The sequence below is a fragment of the Scatophagus argus genome, chromosome 19 (genome assembly GCF_020382885.2).
Source record: "Scatophagus argus isolate fScaArg1 chromosome 19, fScaArg1.pri, whole genome shotgun sequence".
Lineage (NCBI taxonomy): Eukaryota > Metazoa > Chordata > Actinopteri > Scatophagidae > Scatophagus > Scatophagus argus.
This window is the reverse complement of record NC_058511.1, coordinates 3,176,689-3,190,547: the sequence shown is the minus strand read 5'-3', so window position 1 is coordinate 3,190,547 and position 13,859 is coordinate 3,176,689. Positions and strand designations below refer to the sequence as shown.

The 13,859-nt window shown below is 44.7% G+C and overlaps 1 protein-coding gene across 4 annotated transcripts in view; it reads right to left on the bottom strand.

Moving 5' to 3' along the window:
• Positions 1-1,659: 1,659 nt before the first annotated feature.
• ncoa1 (nuclear receptor coactivator 1) overlaps positions 1,660-13,859 on the bottom strand; it is a 51,556-nt gene continuing 39,356 nt past the window's right edge. For 3 of the 4 annotated variants that reach the window (XM_046372292.1, XM_046372294.1, XM_046372290.1), the window contains 6 exons: positions 13,139-13,456; positions 12,463-12,564; positions 10,985-11,414; positions 10,669-10,837; positions 10,371-10,560; positions 1,660-10,095 (listed from right to left, as the gene is read on the bottom strand). In XM_046372292.1, coding sequence (XP_046228248.1) covers positions 9,916-10,095; positions 10,371-10,560; positions 10,669-10,837; positions 10,985-11,414; positions 12,463-12,564; positions 13,139-13,456 — 1,389 coding nt within the window. In that variant the 3' untranslated portion in view covers positions 1,660-9,915. The remainder of the gene's footprint in view (positions 10,096-10,370; positions 10,561-10,668; positions 10,838-10,984; positions 11,415-12,462; positions 12,565-13,138; positions 13,457-13,859) is intronic. The other variant, XM_046372291.1, reaches the window with a different exon arrangement.

Below are 13,859 nucleotides of genomic sequence, written 5' to 3'. Positions count from 1 at the left end.
ACTGATAATGAACCCTGACATTTGGAGGGTCTTCTTTAATTTCTTAATTTCAATTAAGTTAGAAAAAAGATAAAAACAAATTCTGATGGCCTTTTCACTCCAAGTAGATCCAATATAAAGTGCAAAATCGGATTATGTTGGCACATTCCTAGAGTAATCTGATTAATCTTCCTGGAGACAAAACTTTTGCTCATAAAGACAAAGGAGCAATTTTCACTTTAGAAAAATATCTATGAGGCACCTCAAGTCCAAGAATGGGGTTCAGAGCTGAGAAAGATCATCAGACAGCAGCTCAATTTAGCTTTCTGTCATCTGCGTAGAGCAGTGCTTCTCAATTATTTTCTGTTGCGCCCCCCCCCAGCAAGTAGAAAACAATTCGCGCCCCCCCTATATGTAATAATATTTAATAATATGTAATAATAGGATGCTAACAATTCTCGCTGGTTTACTGAAGTAGTATTCACAAAGCGGGATGATTGTTGGCAATATTCGGCACGTTTTGGCTGAAAAATCTCCAGCGGCTTATCAGCATGATTGGGATGTAATGTCTTCAAGTGGCGCCTTAATTTATTTGGCTTCATGCTGTCCGCTGCCAACATTTTTAGACAGTAAACACACCGGTCTGTCGTCTCCCACTGTAGTCACAGTGAAGCCAAGCGCTACATATGCTTCGTCATATTTCCTCGTCTTAGCTTTCGGGTGAGTTACTTTTGTCTCATTATCTTCGTCTCGCTCCGCCTTTCTTCTCATCCCTGTTAAAAAATTCTTCATGTTGTCTCTTAAGGGTTCGCTTACTGCACTTCATATCGCCTGCTTGGTGCAAAAAAGCCGCTACACCACAGAGCTAATACTCCCTGCGCACACTCTGACAATGAGAGCGCCACTGCCAACTACTGTAGTGGATGTGCAATTACACTTTATTCTAGTACGGCAAAAAAAGCATGTTCCCCAGGGTCACACGCGCCCCCCCTGGCATCGCACCGCGCCCCCCCAGGGGGGCGCGCCCCACTATTTGAGAAGCACTGGCGTAGAGGAACCACCAACATGCTTCCTGTCAAACAAACCTGCATCAGTGATCACTCGGAAAACCCCAGCAAACCATAAAAACAGCTCAAAGTTTCTTTCCATTTTGATATAAACTAGAATCAACCGCCTTGCGGTTGTATGGTTCTGCACAGCAGTGAAGCTGCAGGTCACATCCTCTGCTGCCCAGACTGACAAGAGCTTCGTCACACGGTGCAACGACAGCCGCTTGAAGCTCAGTGTCATCCAAACCAACGGACTCGTGGTAGACTGCAAAGCTTCATCTGAAGAAGCTGCAGATTCTAAAACGTGGAGGCTTCGCGCACACGTTCAACCCAGCAGCAGTCAGTTTCAAGGTGGACTCCAAAGATTAGTCACCAGTTCAGTATGCGAGCACGTGTGAAACCTGGTCCCAACCTGCCCTTCTGCTCCCGAGTCCTGCTGCTGAATAACAGACAGAAAACATCATGATGTCACAAGTCAAGCAGAAAATTACTTCATTTTAATTTTGTCATAATTTCTACCCAATGGATGTCTGATATTTTCCTTTAGCACAAAAACGTCATTATATTTTAATATAACATTTTTTTCAAAATGTAAAAAAAACAAAAACAAAAAAACAAAACACCAGATTTTTCTCGTCACGTCACTTAAAAATTGAGAGCAAATTTTAAACAGACTAAAGTGTAAATCAAAACTACAGTTAAAACTGCCTCAGATGCAGCGACTCACTTCCTCAAAATAAACAACACCATCATCTGCAAACCTGCTGATGTCAACAAACCTCCTCCTTACATTTCCACAACGTTTAAAGAACACACGGGGACAACATGCTGCATTTCAAATGGTGCTTTTATTGCAATGTGTTGCATTCCCACATTCATAGATGTTATAGATTTGTTAGTCAAAGCATCATTTCCTCAAGGTTGGCATCCTCACCTTGGAAGAAAAAAACAAACAAAATAAACAAAACAAAACAAAAAAAATCGAAACAAAAAGCAGAGGGATCAAATGCACGAGGTGTTTGTGTTTTGAGTGTAGTAGAGAAGTGTGTGTCTGTGTGTGTGTGTGTAAACTTGAGCAGCCACGAACATATGAATGAACAAAGCCTCCAAATTTAGACTTCCAGTAGATGCAAATTAAGAGTTTTTAAAATTTCAACAAAATGAGCTTTGTTTGTCTATCAGCCCACGGGGCTCTCACTCCCCACAGGGACTGGACCCGGCCTGAGACTGATTGTCTACAACATTCCAAAGAAAAGGTAGATCTCTTTATATTCACGTTACACACCTGAACTGGGGGGGCGGGGTTTAAGAGACTGAGACGGAGAGAGAGAGAGAGAGAGAAAGAGAGAGAGAAAGAGAGAGAGTGAGAGAGAGAAAATTTAACATGCATAAAATTCTCCCAGATGAACATTGTCACTCATATTGTCTTGTAATAGCTGCTCCGATGCCTCTTTAAAAACAAACTTTACATGAGTGTAATATACAAAACTGGACAAAAATGAGTAAAATGTATAATATATATTTATATATATATATATTTATTTATATTAATTTGTACAAGGGAGAAAGTGGAACCTTGGTCACTTCTCTCAGATTCTCCAGAGAAAGCATCACCCCTCCCCCACAAACACAACAACAACAACAACAATAACAACAACACAAAGTGGTGAGTTAAGAAGCCTTCTTTTAAAAGTCTTTGAATCGCATCCGACGTGACAGCACTTAACTACACTCCACAGCTGATGCTGCACTAGCTTTCACACAGAGATCACTTTTGAACACCTGCATTAGGAATGAGTGGGAGTGGAGAGTCTTGGCGGCGCACAAATACCAAACCATTCTGGGCCAATGACAGGTGAGGACGATTCTTAACTAATCTGAACCGATCTGAACTGAATCCTCCTTTACTGTAATGGAATTTATTTCATCTGTCAACTCGTTTTCTGTTCACCTACACCAGGAATTAGCCTGATCCCGCACCACACACGGGCCCCTGATCCTGGTACCAGTGCACCTCGACGTGTCCTACACCGGGCAGCACGAGAAACTGAGACAAGACGAGTAAAAAGAGAGAAGACGAGCAACGCGGTGAGCGTGTGGTCGCTTAACGTCAGTGCACAATAACAGTCGCACACAACCAGACTTGTGCTAAATAACAAGCGAGTGTCCACGCCGGCTGAAGGGGAGGAACGCGTTGGAAGCAGCTGGGAGGCGGAGGACGACGTGGATGGCAGCCACAGAGCTGAGCGTGTGGTGAGCAGGAATGTTCTGAGAGTTCAAGCTGGACGAGGTTTTGTGGGGTTTTTAACAGCGCGCCTGGTGTGAGCTGACAGGAGGGACATCACCTGAAGAAGACTGGCATAGTATTTATACTGAGGAATCGGTTGGTGTACAAACACAGAAAGAGACAGAGCCAGAACGACATTACAAAGAAGGTACAATTTTTTTTAGTCGTCGTTTGGGTTATGGGATCCCACTACAGTCAAGCTCTTCAAAAAGAACCTGAGCAATTCATTAATTTCAAATTAACATTTTCTCGGTACATTCAGGGGACGTGGTCTACCTCTAAACACTGATCTGATTGAGTCAGTTTCTGATGGCCTTTTCACTCCAAGTAAATCTGATATAAAGTGCAAAATTAGATTGTATTTGCAAATTCCTGGAATAATCTGATTAATCTTCTACGTGTGTAAAAAAGTCATTTAAAATAGTTTTTTTTTTTATAAAGGTGAAAAAAGGTTTTCTTTTTTTAAAAAAACCCTGGTTGACAAGGTTATTATTGTTAAACAGCAAAGGAGCAATCTTTACTGCAGAAAATATATACACGAGGCACCTCAAGTTTGGTATAAAGTATTCACTTAATGGAAAAAAAAACAAACAAAACTTTTTTTTCCCCCTCATGAATGGGATTAAAAGCTGAGAAATGTCATCAGATATCGGTTCACTGAGAGGGCAGCTCCCACTGAGGGCGAAGGACTATAAATACCTTAAAAATTAACGATTTAGTGTCGCTCCAGCGTTAAATCTACATACCCAAGCGGACGTGAGGAAAATGCTTGTTTCAGTAAGGTGCATAGCTATCGGCTGCAACGTTTTCTTACTTCCTGTAAACGAGTGGTAGCACTTCAGGCACAGAAGACCTCGTTGGCAAAGTGGAGACGTCTCTAAACTGACCTAAACTTTGGGACAGACCGATGCCGAGAGGCCGCTTTAAAGGACAGATGGCGTGCGGAGAGTGAACGAGCGAGGAGAAGACGAACGGCAGCGCGGCGAGCGTCGCCGCGTGAGAAAGACGGGTGACTCAACAACATGGCCGCTACATCATGTCTTATCCAATGATGGTGAGGGTTTGCATATGATATCCACCAAACATCTTGAAGCTTTGGTCATTTACTATTGACAAATGTAAAAAGAAAATAAAAATAACAATAATACTAAAAAAAAAGGCTACATCAGACAGACAGTTAGAAAATTAAAAATTAAAAATAAAAGCCCACTAAATATACACAAGAACCGGGCGATGCTTCCCCATGAAACCAAGGCTCCACTCTCCCAGATCTGCTTAAACTTTTGACAACAGAGAAAATTAAATAATATGGCCTTTTTTTTCTTAAATTAACCCGTACAAAAAGCCAGTCCACACTGCTTCTCTCTCAGTAAAATCACATTCAGCAGTCGCTAAAAACAAAACAAAACAAAAAAACCATTCTCTGGCATAGTTATCTGAAACACCCACAGGTACTGTGCAGGGTCTGAAGAGTAGAAGAAGAAGAAGAAGAAGAAGAAGAAGAAAAGAAATCAAACCAGGACATCTTCAACTTTTCCATCTTAGAGAACACCAGATATACAGTATTAATCACTTACACACATACATACGCACTCACTGATAGTCGTATACATACATACATCATCAGAAAAATAAAAAAAAGTAGAAAATCAAAACATAAAAATAAAACATGACGGAGGCGAGTAGTTTTTTTTTTGCCTTTTTTTTTCTTTTGAACCACAAAGTCGGAGCACTACTTTTTTCTCCTGTTGATTCTGGACAAATACATATTCACATTTCTCTGTTTATATACATCATGTTAACATCTTGAAAACCAATGTTACAAAAGAAACCTAACCTTGTACCTGTTCATTGTGGTGAGGAAGGAGGGACTGTTGTTTTCCACTGAATGGCTGTTGCATTTTTTTTTTTAAAAAACAAAACAAAAAACAAACAAACAAAAAAACAACAACAGAGAAAGAAAAATAAAAAACCTAAAGATGACTTATGCACCGGCTGTATTTGGCATGTTTCTTTTTAAAATCGCAGGATAAGCTGAGAGTTTCTGCAGGATTGTAGAGGAAACCATTTCCATAGGAATGCCTGATCCATGCAGAAAAGTGAAAAAAGGGTGTGTGTGTGTGTGTGTGTGTGTGTGTGTGTGTGTGTGAAGTCATCAGAGCAGATAAACAAGTGGAGGCTGACGCTGGCAGAATCCTTCCAAAATAAAACAATAAAAAAAAAATAAAATAAAAATTACATTCTTCCACTTTGTGCAGCTTCTGTCTCTTCAGAGTTTTGTCTATGGACCAAACAGTGGCCAAACAGGAGTGTCTGACTGCTGCGTTCACACTGTGAGAAACCAGATTTACACACACACACACACACACAGCGACGGGGGGTGGGGGGCAACATGGACGACATGCCTGAGCTCCCTCAGAAGACCGACGGCCTTTTTCTCTTTCTTTTATCAAAGGTTTGCAGGTGCAAAACGACAAGAATCGTTCAGCGCAGGCAGTCAGGAGCTCGGCGGGTTTTGGTTTGAACCACACAGGAATCGATGGCTTTGTCCCAGTCCTCTCTGCTTTTGGAGGCCTTCTGGAGGTTTAAAGTAACTCCATCGGGCAACGGGCTGACACTCGAGACCGAAACTGGAATGGAAATCGTGTGTGAAAAGCAACAATGTGGACCGGAGGATGAGGACGATCTACTTCATTACTGCGGTAAACTTAATGGAAAAGTCTCAGGTTGGAGGTAGAGGGAAACGTTTTAATCTGAGACGCCAGCACATTTCAGCAGAAGCTCGCGGCTGGAGGCGAAGGCCGAAGGAAAGAAAAGGGAAGCAGCACAAAGCGAGCGGACTGCTTCGGTGATCAATCAGCTGTCATTTTTCAATAAGAAAGACTCAACAATCCCCGGTTCAACCTGCTCCGAGGATCTGCTGCTTCTTCTCTGTGACGACTGTGAGGACTGTTTTGGTTTTGAGCGTGAGGACGCCATCTTGAGCTCTGGGAAACGATGAAAGACTTTTGACAATTAACTGATAAAACAAACCGTCAGCCCTAAGCCTCAGAATACATATTGTTCTGTTTGTTTACTCGAGATGTTACGAAGAGCCAAACAAAAGGTAAGCAGGTTAAAAACGACCGACAAACGAGGTGCTCACAGTGTGAAAACGCAGCCAAAGGGAAAAAGACCATCAGACAGAAACAATAATGAGGTAATAAAAAGGCGCTTGAAAGCCTAACTGATCATTTATCTGCATGTTTTTCTAATAAATAAACACACACAGAGAAAAACAGAAAAACCATCTCAGAAAGTCTTGGTAAAACGTTTTGAGTCCAGGAGGCATTTAAATTAAAACAAAGACAGAGAGAGTTTAAAGATGGCGACACTTCCTGGGCCTCTGTTTGGACACGCACACACACACACACGCACACACACACACACACACACACACACACACACACACACACACAGAGCGTGTCAGCTGAGCACAAAGTGGTTCTCACATCGTACATCCCTGGAGGAGTTGGTGGGTGGAATGTTGACCTTGCATACCATCCCTCTGTGTCTGGGTAACATTGCATACGGTGAAGAATCTCTGTAAAGAAGCAGCACACAGGAAAGCCCTATTCCACTCAAGCAGCATCACACCGGATGTCGTTGACCTAAAGCGAGCGAGGAGTCGGGTACGTGATGACGCAGGACAGGGGGAAGATTTAAAAAGAAAAACCCACAGAGGATTCCCACAGGACGAGTCCCGTCGGGGAACGTCTGGGTTTGTGCTGGAGTGGCAGATTTGACTGAAGTGATGTGAGCGAGGTTTCTCTGTGGTCGCTACAGACCACCGGATGTTCCCTAACGACCATCAATCCCGTGTGAAAAAGGACCGACGAGACCGTGACGACGCGGCCGATACCAATACTGATTATTAGTAATCAAGAACACTGATCACCAATACTTGGGACTTATCAACATGTGGAGTGAACATTCAGACTAACCAGTGACGGACTGCAGATTACTCTTAAAGTACAACTCCGAGGTGCTTGTACTCGTCTTCTGTTTTCTGCACAGGCCATTCAGTTCTGTTGTGGGCGGCACACTGAGCGCATTTTACAATCTACTCTTTCTAACACATCACGATCAGAAAAATACTGAACGTCGGAACTGATCATCGGCCCATCCCTGATCAATCCGAGGCGACGTCGCGGCGGTTTCTCTAACCTCCTGGTGAGCTGGTGAAAAACGTTTTGTGTTGTTAACAGAGGTCTGTTATCGCCGAGCGAGACAGTGTCCGACTGAGCAACAGTAGTCAACAGAAAACTGTGTGTGCGTGTGTGTGTGTGTGTAGCCAGTGGAGTGAAGTCTTCATCAGGGGAACCAGAGGTGGAGGGAGAAGAGGGTTGAATCCCCAAAAAAAACAAACAAATAAAATAAAATAAAGTCCTCAAGTGGAGGAGAAAAGAGAATGTTTTTGTTTTGTTTTGTTTTTGTTTGGCGACTCAACCCGTCCTGTTTCGATTCGATTTCATGACAGCTTTAAATTAATCATCCATCACATCTTTGTTAGGAGCTTCTATCACTAAAGCGTCTACTTAAACGTCATTACATAGGAAGCATATCCCAAAAGCGAGCCGACTGTGGCGACCGCTGGTTCGATGCGTCTCGGTACCGTTAGCGTCGCCCGATCACACGCTTCAAGGTATGTTCTGTTTTTATACAATGGTTACAAAACACATGTACTGTCTGAAAAGTTTTGCTTGAAAGTATTGTACATACGTAAGAATAACAAAATAAAAAAACAAAAAGGGAGAAAGCCAGAGAAGATGGCTCACGAGCTCCCCGCTTACCACGAGAGAAAGCAAAGCAGTCAAACCCATTTTCTTTGTTTTTCTTTTTCAGACGGTGGCGCCGAACGGGAGGCCGAAGGGAGCGAGTTCTGACTACGCTTTAAAAATCAATTCCTTTTCACATTTCAGAAGATGGAACAACGTCCCCCTCCACTGCGACATTTAGCCACAGAACAACATCATGATGCGGAAAAGTTAATCTCAAAAACCACGAGCTGACGTTATTAGAATTAAAAAAACAAAACAAACAAAAAGAAAAAAAACAACAGCTAAAGAATAAAAACCTGGATCGAATCACATTATACATAGTTTTGCTGTTCTGAGTAATCAATTAATTACACTTCTTTTCTTTTGAAGGAAAGCAAGAGAAGAGAGAAGTCTTTGTCCTTCCGTACTGTACAACAATACCCGCCTGCATGGCGCACGTGGCAGACAACACTGATAGGCTGAGAGATAGCATGGAGAGACAGACAGAGAGAGAGAGACAGACAGACAGACAGAGAGAGAGAGAGAGAGAACCCGATGGGGCTCTGTATTCACAGCTGCTGAGGTGAGGGGTAAAATGTGATGGACAGACAGTTAAATAATCATAACAGTCTTTTTTATACTTTGAATAATAAAAATAAAACCTCCTCCTGGAGGGAGAGAGACACGTTAAGTTCCAAACTGAGCAGCATCCCGTCTGTCTCCCATCCATGCATCAATCCATCCATCCATCCATCCATCCATCCGTCCGTCCATCCATCCATTTTCTGGCTGTTGTCAAAGCTTGTTCTGATGATCATGAAGATAATGATGATGATGATGATGATGATGATGACGGTGAGAGCAGATTTTAAACAAAACAACCAGATTACAAAAACAAAAAACAGAAGTCGTAATAGAACAATATGTAGAAGTAGAAGAAGAAGAAGAAGAAGCAGAGCTTGGGAAAAACTCAAACTTCCACCAGGCACTGTAGCTGATAGAGAGAGACAGTCACAGAACCAGCTGATACTGAGCTTCTATCCCACAATGCCACAGAGGTCTGAAACCTTAACATTCTCACATCGCTGAGAGAGACAGGTAGAGGAAAACAAAACCAAAAAGCCAGAGGTGCTGCGCTGCGGGATACTCCCGCACTTTAAACAACAACAACAACAACAACAACGCTGAGCTCAGCTGTGTGCTGAAACTCATGCTCCCAAGATGCACTGCTGCTGCTGCCGCTGCCGCGACGGCCCCACAGAAACCGTCGGATCAGGAAAAACAAAAGAAAAAAAAGAGAAAAAACAAACAACAAAAGGAGGCCGGCCCTGATTCGACAGTGACGACAACTTGGCAAATCTACAATGATGTCGCAGTTGTTTTCTTGGGTCAGGAAGCAGGAAGTAGGTCACCAAGGAATGAGCAGCAAGACAACACTGCCTTTAATAGGCTGAGGCAGACAGACAGGTTGTCAGACAGATTAGACAGGCAGGTTTAAATACACTGCTGCTCCTTCTGACTTGAGTCTTTTCTTAAAGTACTGGGCGGTAGAACAACCAGCCCCGGATCCCCTCCGCTCTGCACAGAAGTGGTCTGGCTATGAAACTCCACCGACAGCCAAACCGCTCCGAGCCTACACACACACTGTGCCCGTCCAAGCATCCAACCTTCCATCCATCCATCCATCCATCCATCCAAAAGGTGAGACAGAGACAGCAATGGGTCTGGTGCACCGACCTCCGAGGAGGAGGCGTAGAAGTGAGAAGTAGAGGGAGTAGGAGAGCTGAAGGGATGGGGGTCGTCACTCGGTGAGCAGCTGCTGGAGGAGGCTCTTCTGCTGGGCCTGGTTGTTCTGGGAGCCCTGCGGTCCGGGGCCCTTCTGGGAGGCCGTAGCTCCGATGGAGCCCTGGTTCAGGTAGGAGTCGCTGCCAACCAGGTTCACTGTGCACTGGACGTCAGCGAACACCTGAACCTGCTGCACCTACAGACACAGATTTGAGAGATTAAAAATGCCCCTGGTGATGCACTAAGACGACATGTGGTCCTACGCTTCACACAAGCAAGTTCAGAGATTTCATATTTCTTATAACATCAACCCACATGTTGGTAACTTTATTTTGAAATGGCAGTGCCAGGCAGATCACGGCAAGCAACCAAGAAGAAACCAAAGAAACCATTTACTCCCCTCTTGGGAATAAATCATAAGTAGGGAAATGTGTTGCGTGTTTAAAGTCCTGGAGGTCCAAAATCACTAACCTGCTGGTCGCTGCACACTGAAGCCACGTTGCTGAGGTTACTGTTGCTCATGCCAACCGGCTGCCCCATGGGAGGTAATGAGCCGACACCACCCGAGCCTCCAGCCATGGAGACGGTGATGCTCATGTTGTTGTAAACCCCCTGCTGGCCAAATGCCTGTCCTGCGCTCTGTCCCGACTGACTGAACAGGCTGCAACATCGAACCAATCAAAGAGAGCGGGTTACACTGAGGGCACGTCAGAGGGTCGTATGGAAACACACCAATGTGTTTGTACAAGCCTTTCGACTGCTTCCTAACCTGTTGCTGCCCATGCCTGTCTGTTGCCAGCTCTTCATGTCTGGTGACTGGTAGCCAGGAGGCGGGGCTTGCTGAAGCAGAGGACTCTGGGAGGTGGAGTTTTGAGGTGACAACAATGGGCTGGTTGGGCTCATCTCAGGAGGGAAAGATGGGTCTTGCTGGACCATGGCTTTGAAAGAGGAAAGATGAAAAGATTTTCTATCACTTAATGTGACAGTGTCTGAGTATAACAGTCTACAATAAATAGAATCAGAACAAAGAATCTGATTTGGTTAATACAGCAGATGATTAGTCCCGACTGTTTCCTTGAACTCACCAGACCCTGCAAACTGCTGAAACAGGCCCTGCTGCAATGAGGAGTTCACGGTGCTGCTGAATTGGCCCTGCACGCCGCCCATCAGCGTCTGGTTATTCAGGGGAACTCTGACGGACAGTTTGTTGTCCAGAGGGCCCCCCGTCATGGGGCTGAAGTGACTCGGTGAGGTAGGGGGTTTTCCCGTCAGTGGGTTGTACCCTGGTGGGAAGTTGAACTGCTGCTGCTGCGACGGCTGCTGCTGTTGAGGCGTTGTTGGGGGAGCTTTAGGGACCCTGGCTGTTCCGACGGACCCCACGGACCCAGTCGCAGCGCCTGCCATGTTCTGCCTCATCAGCATGACCTTCTGCTGGAAAAGTTGGCGCTGACGGTGCTGGATGCTGTAGAGCTCCCTCTGACGCTGGGCCAGCATCTGGGCATTCAGCGGAGGCTGCTGGGAGATCCGATGTAAAAGAGTTTGTTGCTGAGGGCTTATTCTCTACTTTCAGAGTGAATACACAAGCCACCCAGTAATTCACGAGCTCACTCATACAGGGTTTCTGCAGGTTTAAACTGCTGAGAGTTCAGTCTGGAGATCAGCGTAAGAACAATTTAGCAGTGAAGAGAACAAGAAAGTAACACAGCACAAGCAGATAATCTAACTTGTATCTTGTATATAAGCTGTGTTGTACAGTGTTTACTTTGAAAACTGTTTGCTGCACTCTTTTCTGTTCTTGTGAGCTGCCATGACAAGTGAATTTCCCCACTGTGGGATCATCGTTGTTTTGAACTGAGCTGAGCTCCTGGTGCAAAAAAATCATCTTTATCTAACATTATACATTGATAGCACAAAAACATCAACACGCCACAACAGAACATCCTTTTTACCTCCAATCTTACTGCCCTCAGGTACGTTCAGTGACTTTCTTCTCCTAACCGCACCTGCACTGACTGAGTCTGGATCACTTCTAACTGCAAACACAGCACTGACATGTTTTCATATCTTAAGTGAATTGTTAGCTGTTGGACTTATCAGTTGCTGCACATCCAGCAGATCTGGAGCAACTTAAGAATTCAAACGTTATTCCAAATTGGTGTTGTGTTTCTGTCTATACAGTGATTTTTTTTATAATCAAATATTGACCCTTTAACTCGGTTTTGTTCTCTAATGATGAAAATATCCGGCTACTGCGTATGCCCATAAGCTACAGTAAATGCTAAGTTTGAGCTGCTCATCAACGGTGAGAGCGAATCCAAACTTAAAGATCGTAGGCCGTAAAACCAAAAAGATTCTATACGCTCACAGTTATTTGATCTATTGTGGGCACAAACAAATATTGATTACAACAGATTTGAGTGCATATTTCAGCAGCTGAAATATGCACTCAAATCCATGTGAATCCATGTAAACAAATTATTCTGGTAATCTGTCAGGCTTTGCACACTGACAGCAGCGTCTGGTCAGGGTAAGCTGAGCATCATATGCTTCCACTGTGACTCACTTGAGAGGGCATCTGAGGTTGTTGAACCCCCTGACGAATCCCCATGTTCACATGCTGGGCGCCTCCTGGAAAGGCGTTCATGCCCACCACCCTGTTCTGGAGCTGAGCCAGAGGGATGGAGAAAGAGAAAATAAACAGAGATCAGACAGGTGCAGAAGGATGAGGGGATAACAGATGGAGGGAAGGCAGGATTTAATAAGATATATATATAAAAAAGATTAAATGAGTGAGGGAGAGGAGTTGAAAATTAGTGATGAGGGAGGAGATGGAAGTGGAGAGTTCAGTTAAGAGGAGTCCAATCAATATTTGTGAAATGAAATCAGAACATTCATTATGATACAGCAGGATTCAGAATCTGAAAGCTACAAGTCAATACTATGCGCTGTTCGTTACACGTCTCTGCATTTCACAGTCAGGAGCAGTGATTTAAAGTGTGTGGAGCTATGAAAGCCCAGAATGCGTGAAAACAACTCAAAGGTGCTCCTTTCTCGCACTTGTTTATGGATTGTGCATTTCTGTTGCCTTAGCAGCCTTTGAATCGTGTGAATACATCACACCTCCGAAGGCTTCTGAACATATTTCTCACGGCGCAGCTGTGACCGTACACAATAAACAAGCTGGGCCACAGCAGAACTCTTCAAAACGTGTTGTAAAAGCATCACATTCGTGTCCTCACCTGCTGCGGGCCCTGCAGCCTCTGCTGCAGCTGCAGGCGCAGTTGGTTGGGCGAGAGCCTGAGCTGAGTGCCCATCCCCTGTGGTCGCGTCATGCCCGGCCTCAGCCCCACGCCCGTCGTCCCACCGGGGAAAGCCCCTCGGGGTGCTCCAAACCCCAGACCCTGTGGCCCCACCGTGGCCAGCTCGGGAGGAAACTGAGCTTGTGAAGCTGGTGTAAACTGGGAGGGGTAGGTGGGGAGTTTAGGGTCCATGGAAGCGGGGCTGGCAGTGGGTTGCTGGTTCGGGAAGCTTTGGGCCAATGGGTCAAAACAGCCACCCTGGGAAGAGGCAGACAAAAAACAGGACACGCAGACATTAATGATGAGGTTTTCGTGCATGTCTGAGTGCCTTCCTGCCTCCGTGGCATCACCCTGTTTATCACAATGAACACAATGAAGCACAGCAACCCTTGAACCGGCTGTATCCTGCTAAATTAACACTGGAAGCATGCAGGGAGGACAGCAGAATGACTAAGGTGGGGTTTACCTTGCAAAAAGGTGGCACCAATAAGTCAGAGCACCGGCAGGCACAGTCTACCAACAGTTCAATTAACTAACTAACGTTGTATAATTAACGACTTATCAATCTTAAAATTAAACATGTAGAGCCTTTCCCAAATGCATCTACCACACCCTTCGCATACCAGCGCACATCCACCACCCAGCTCTCTCAGGTACTTAC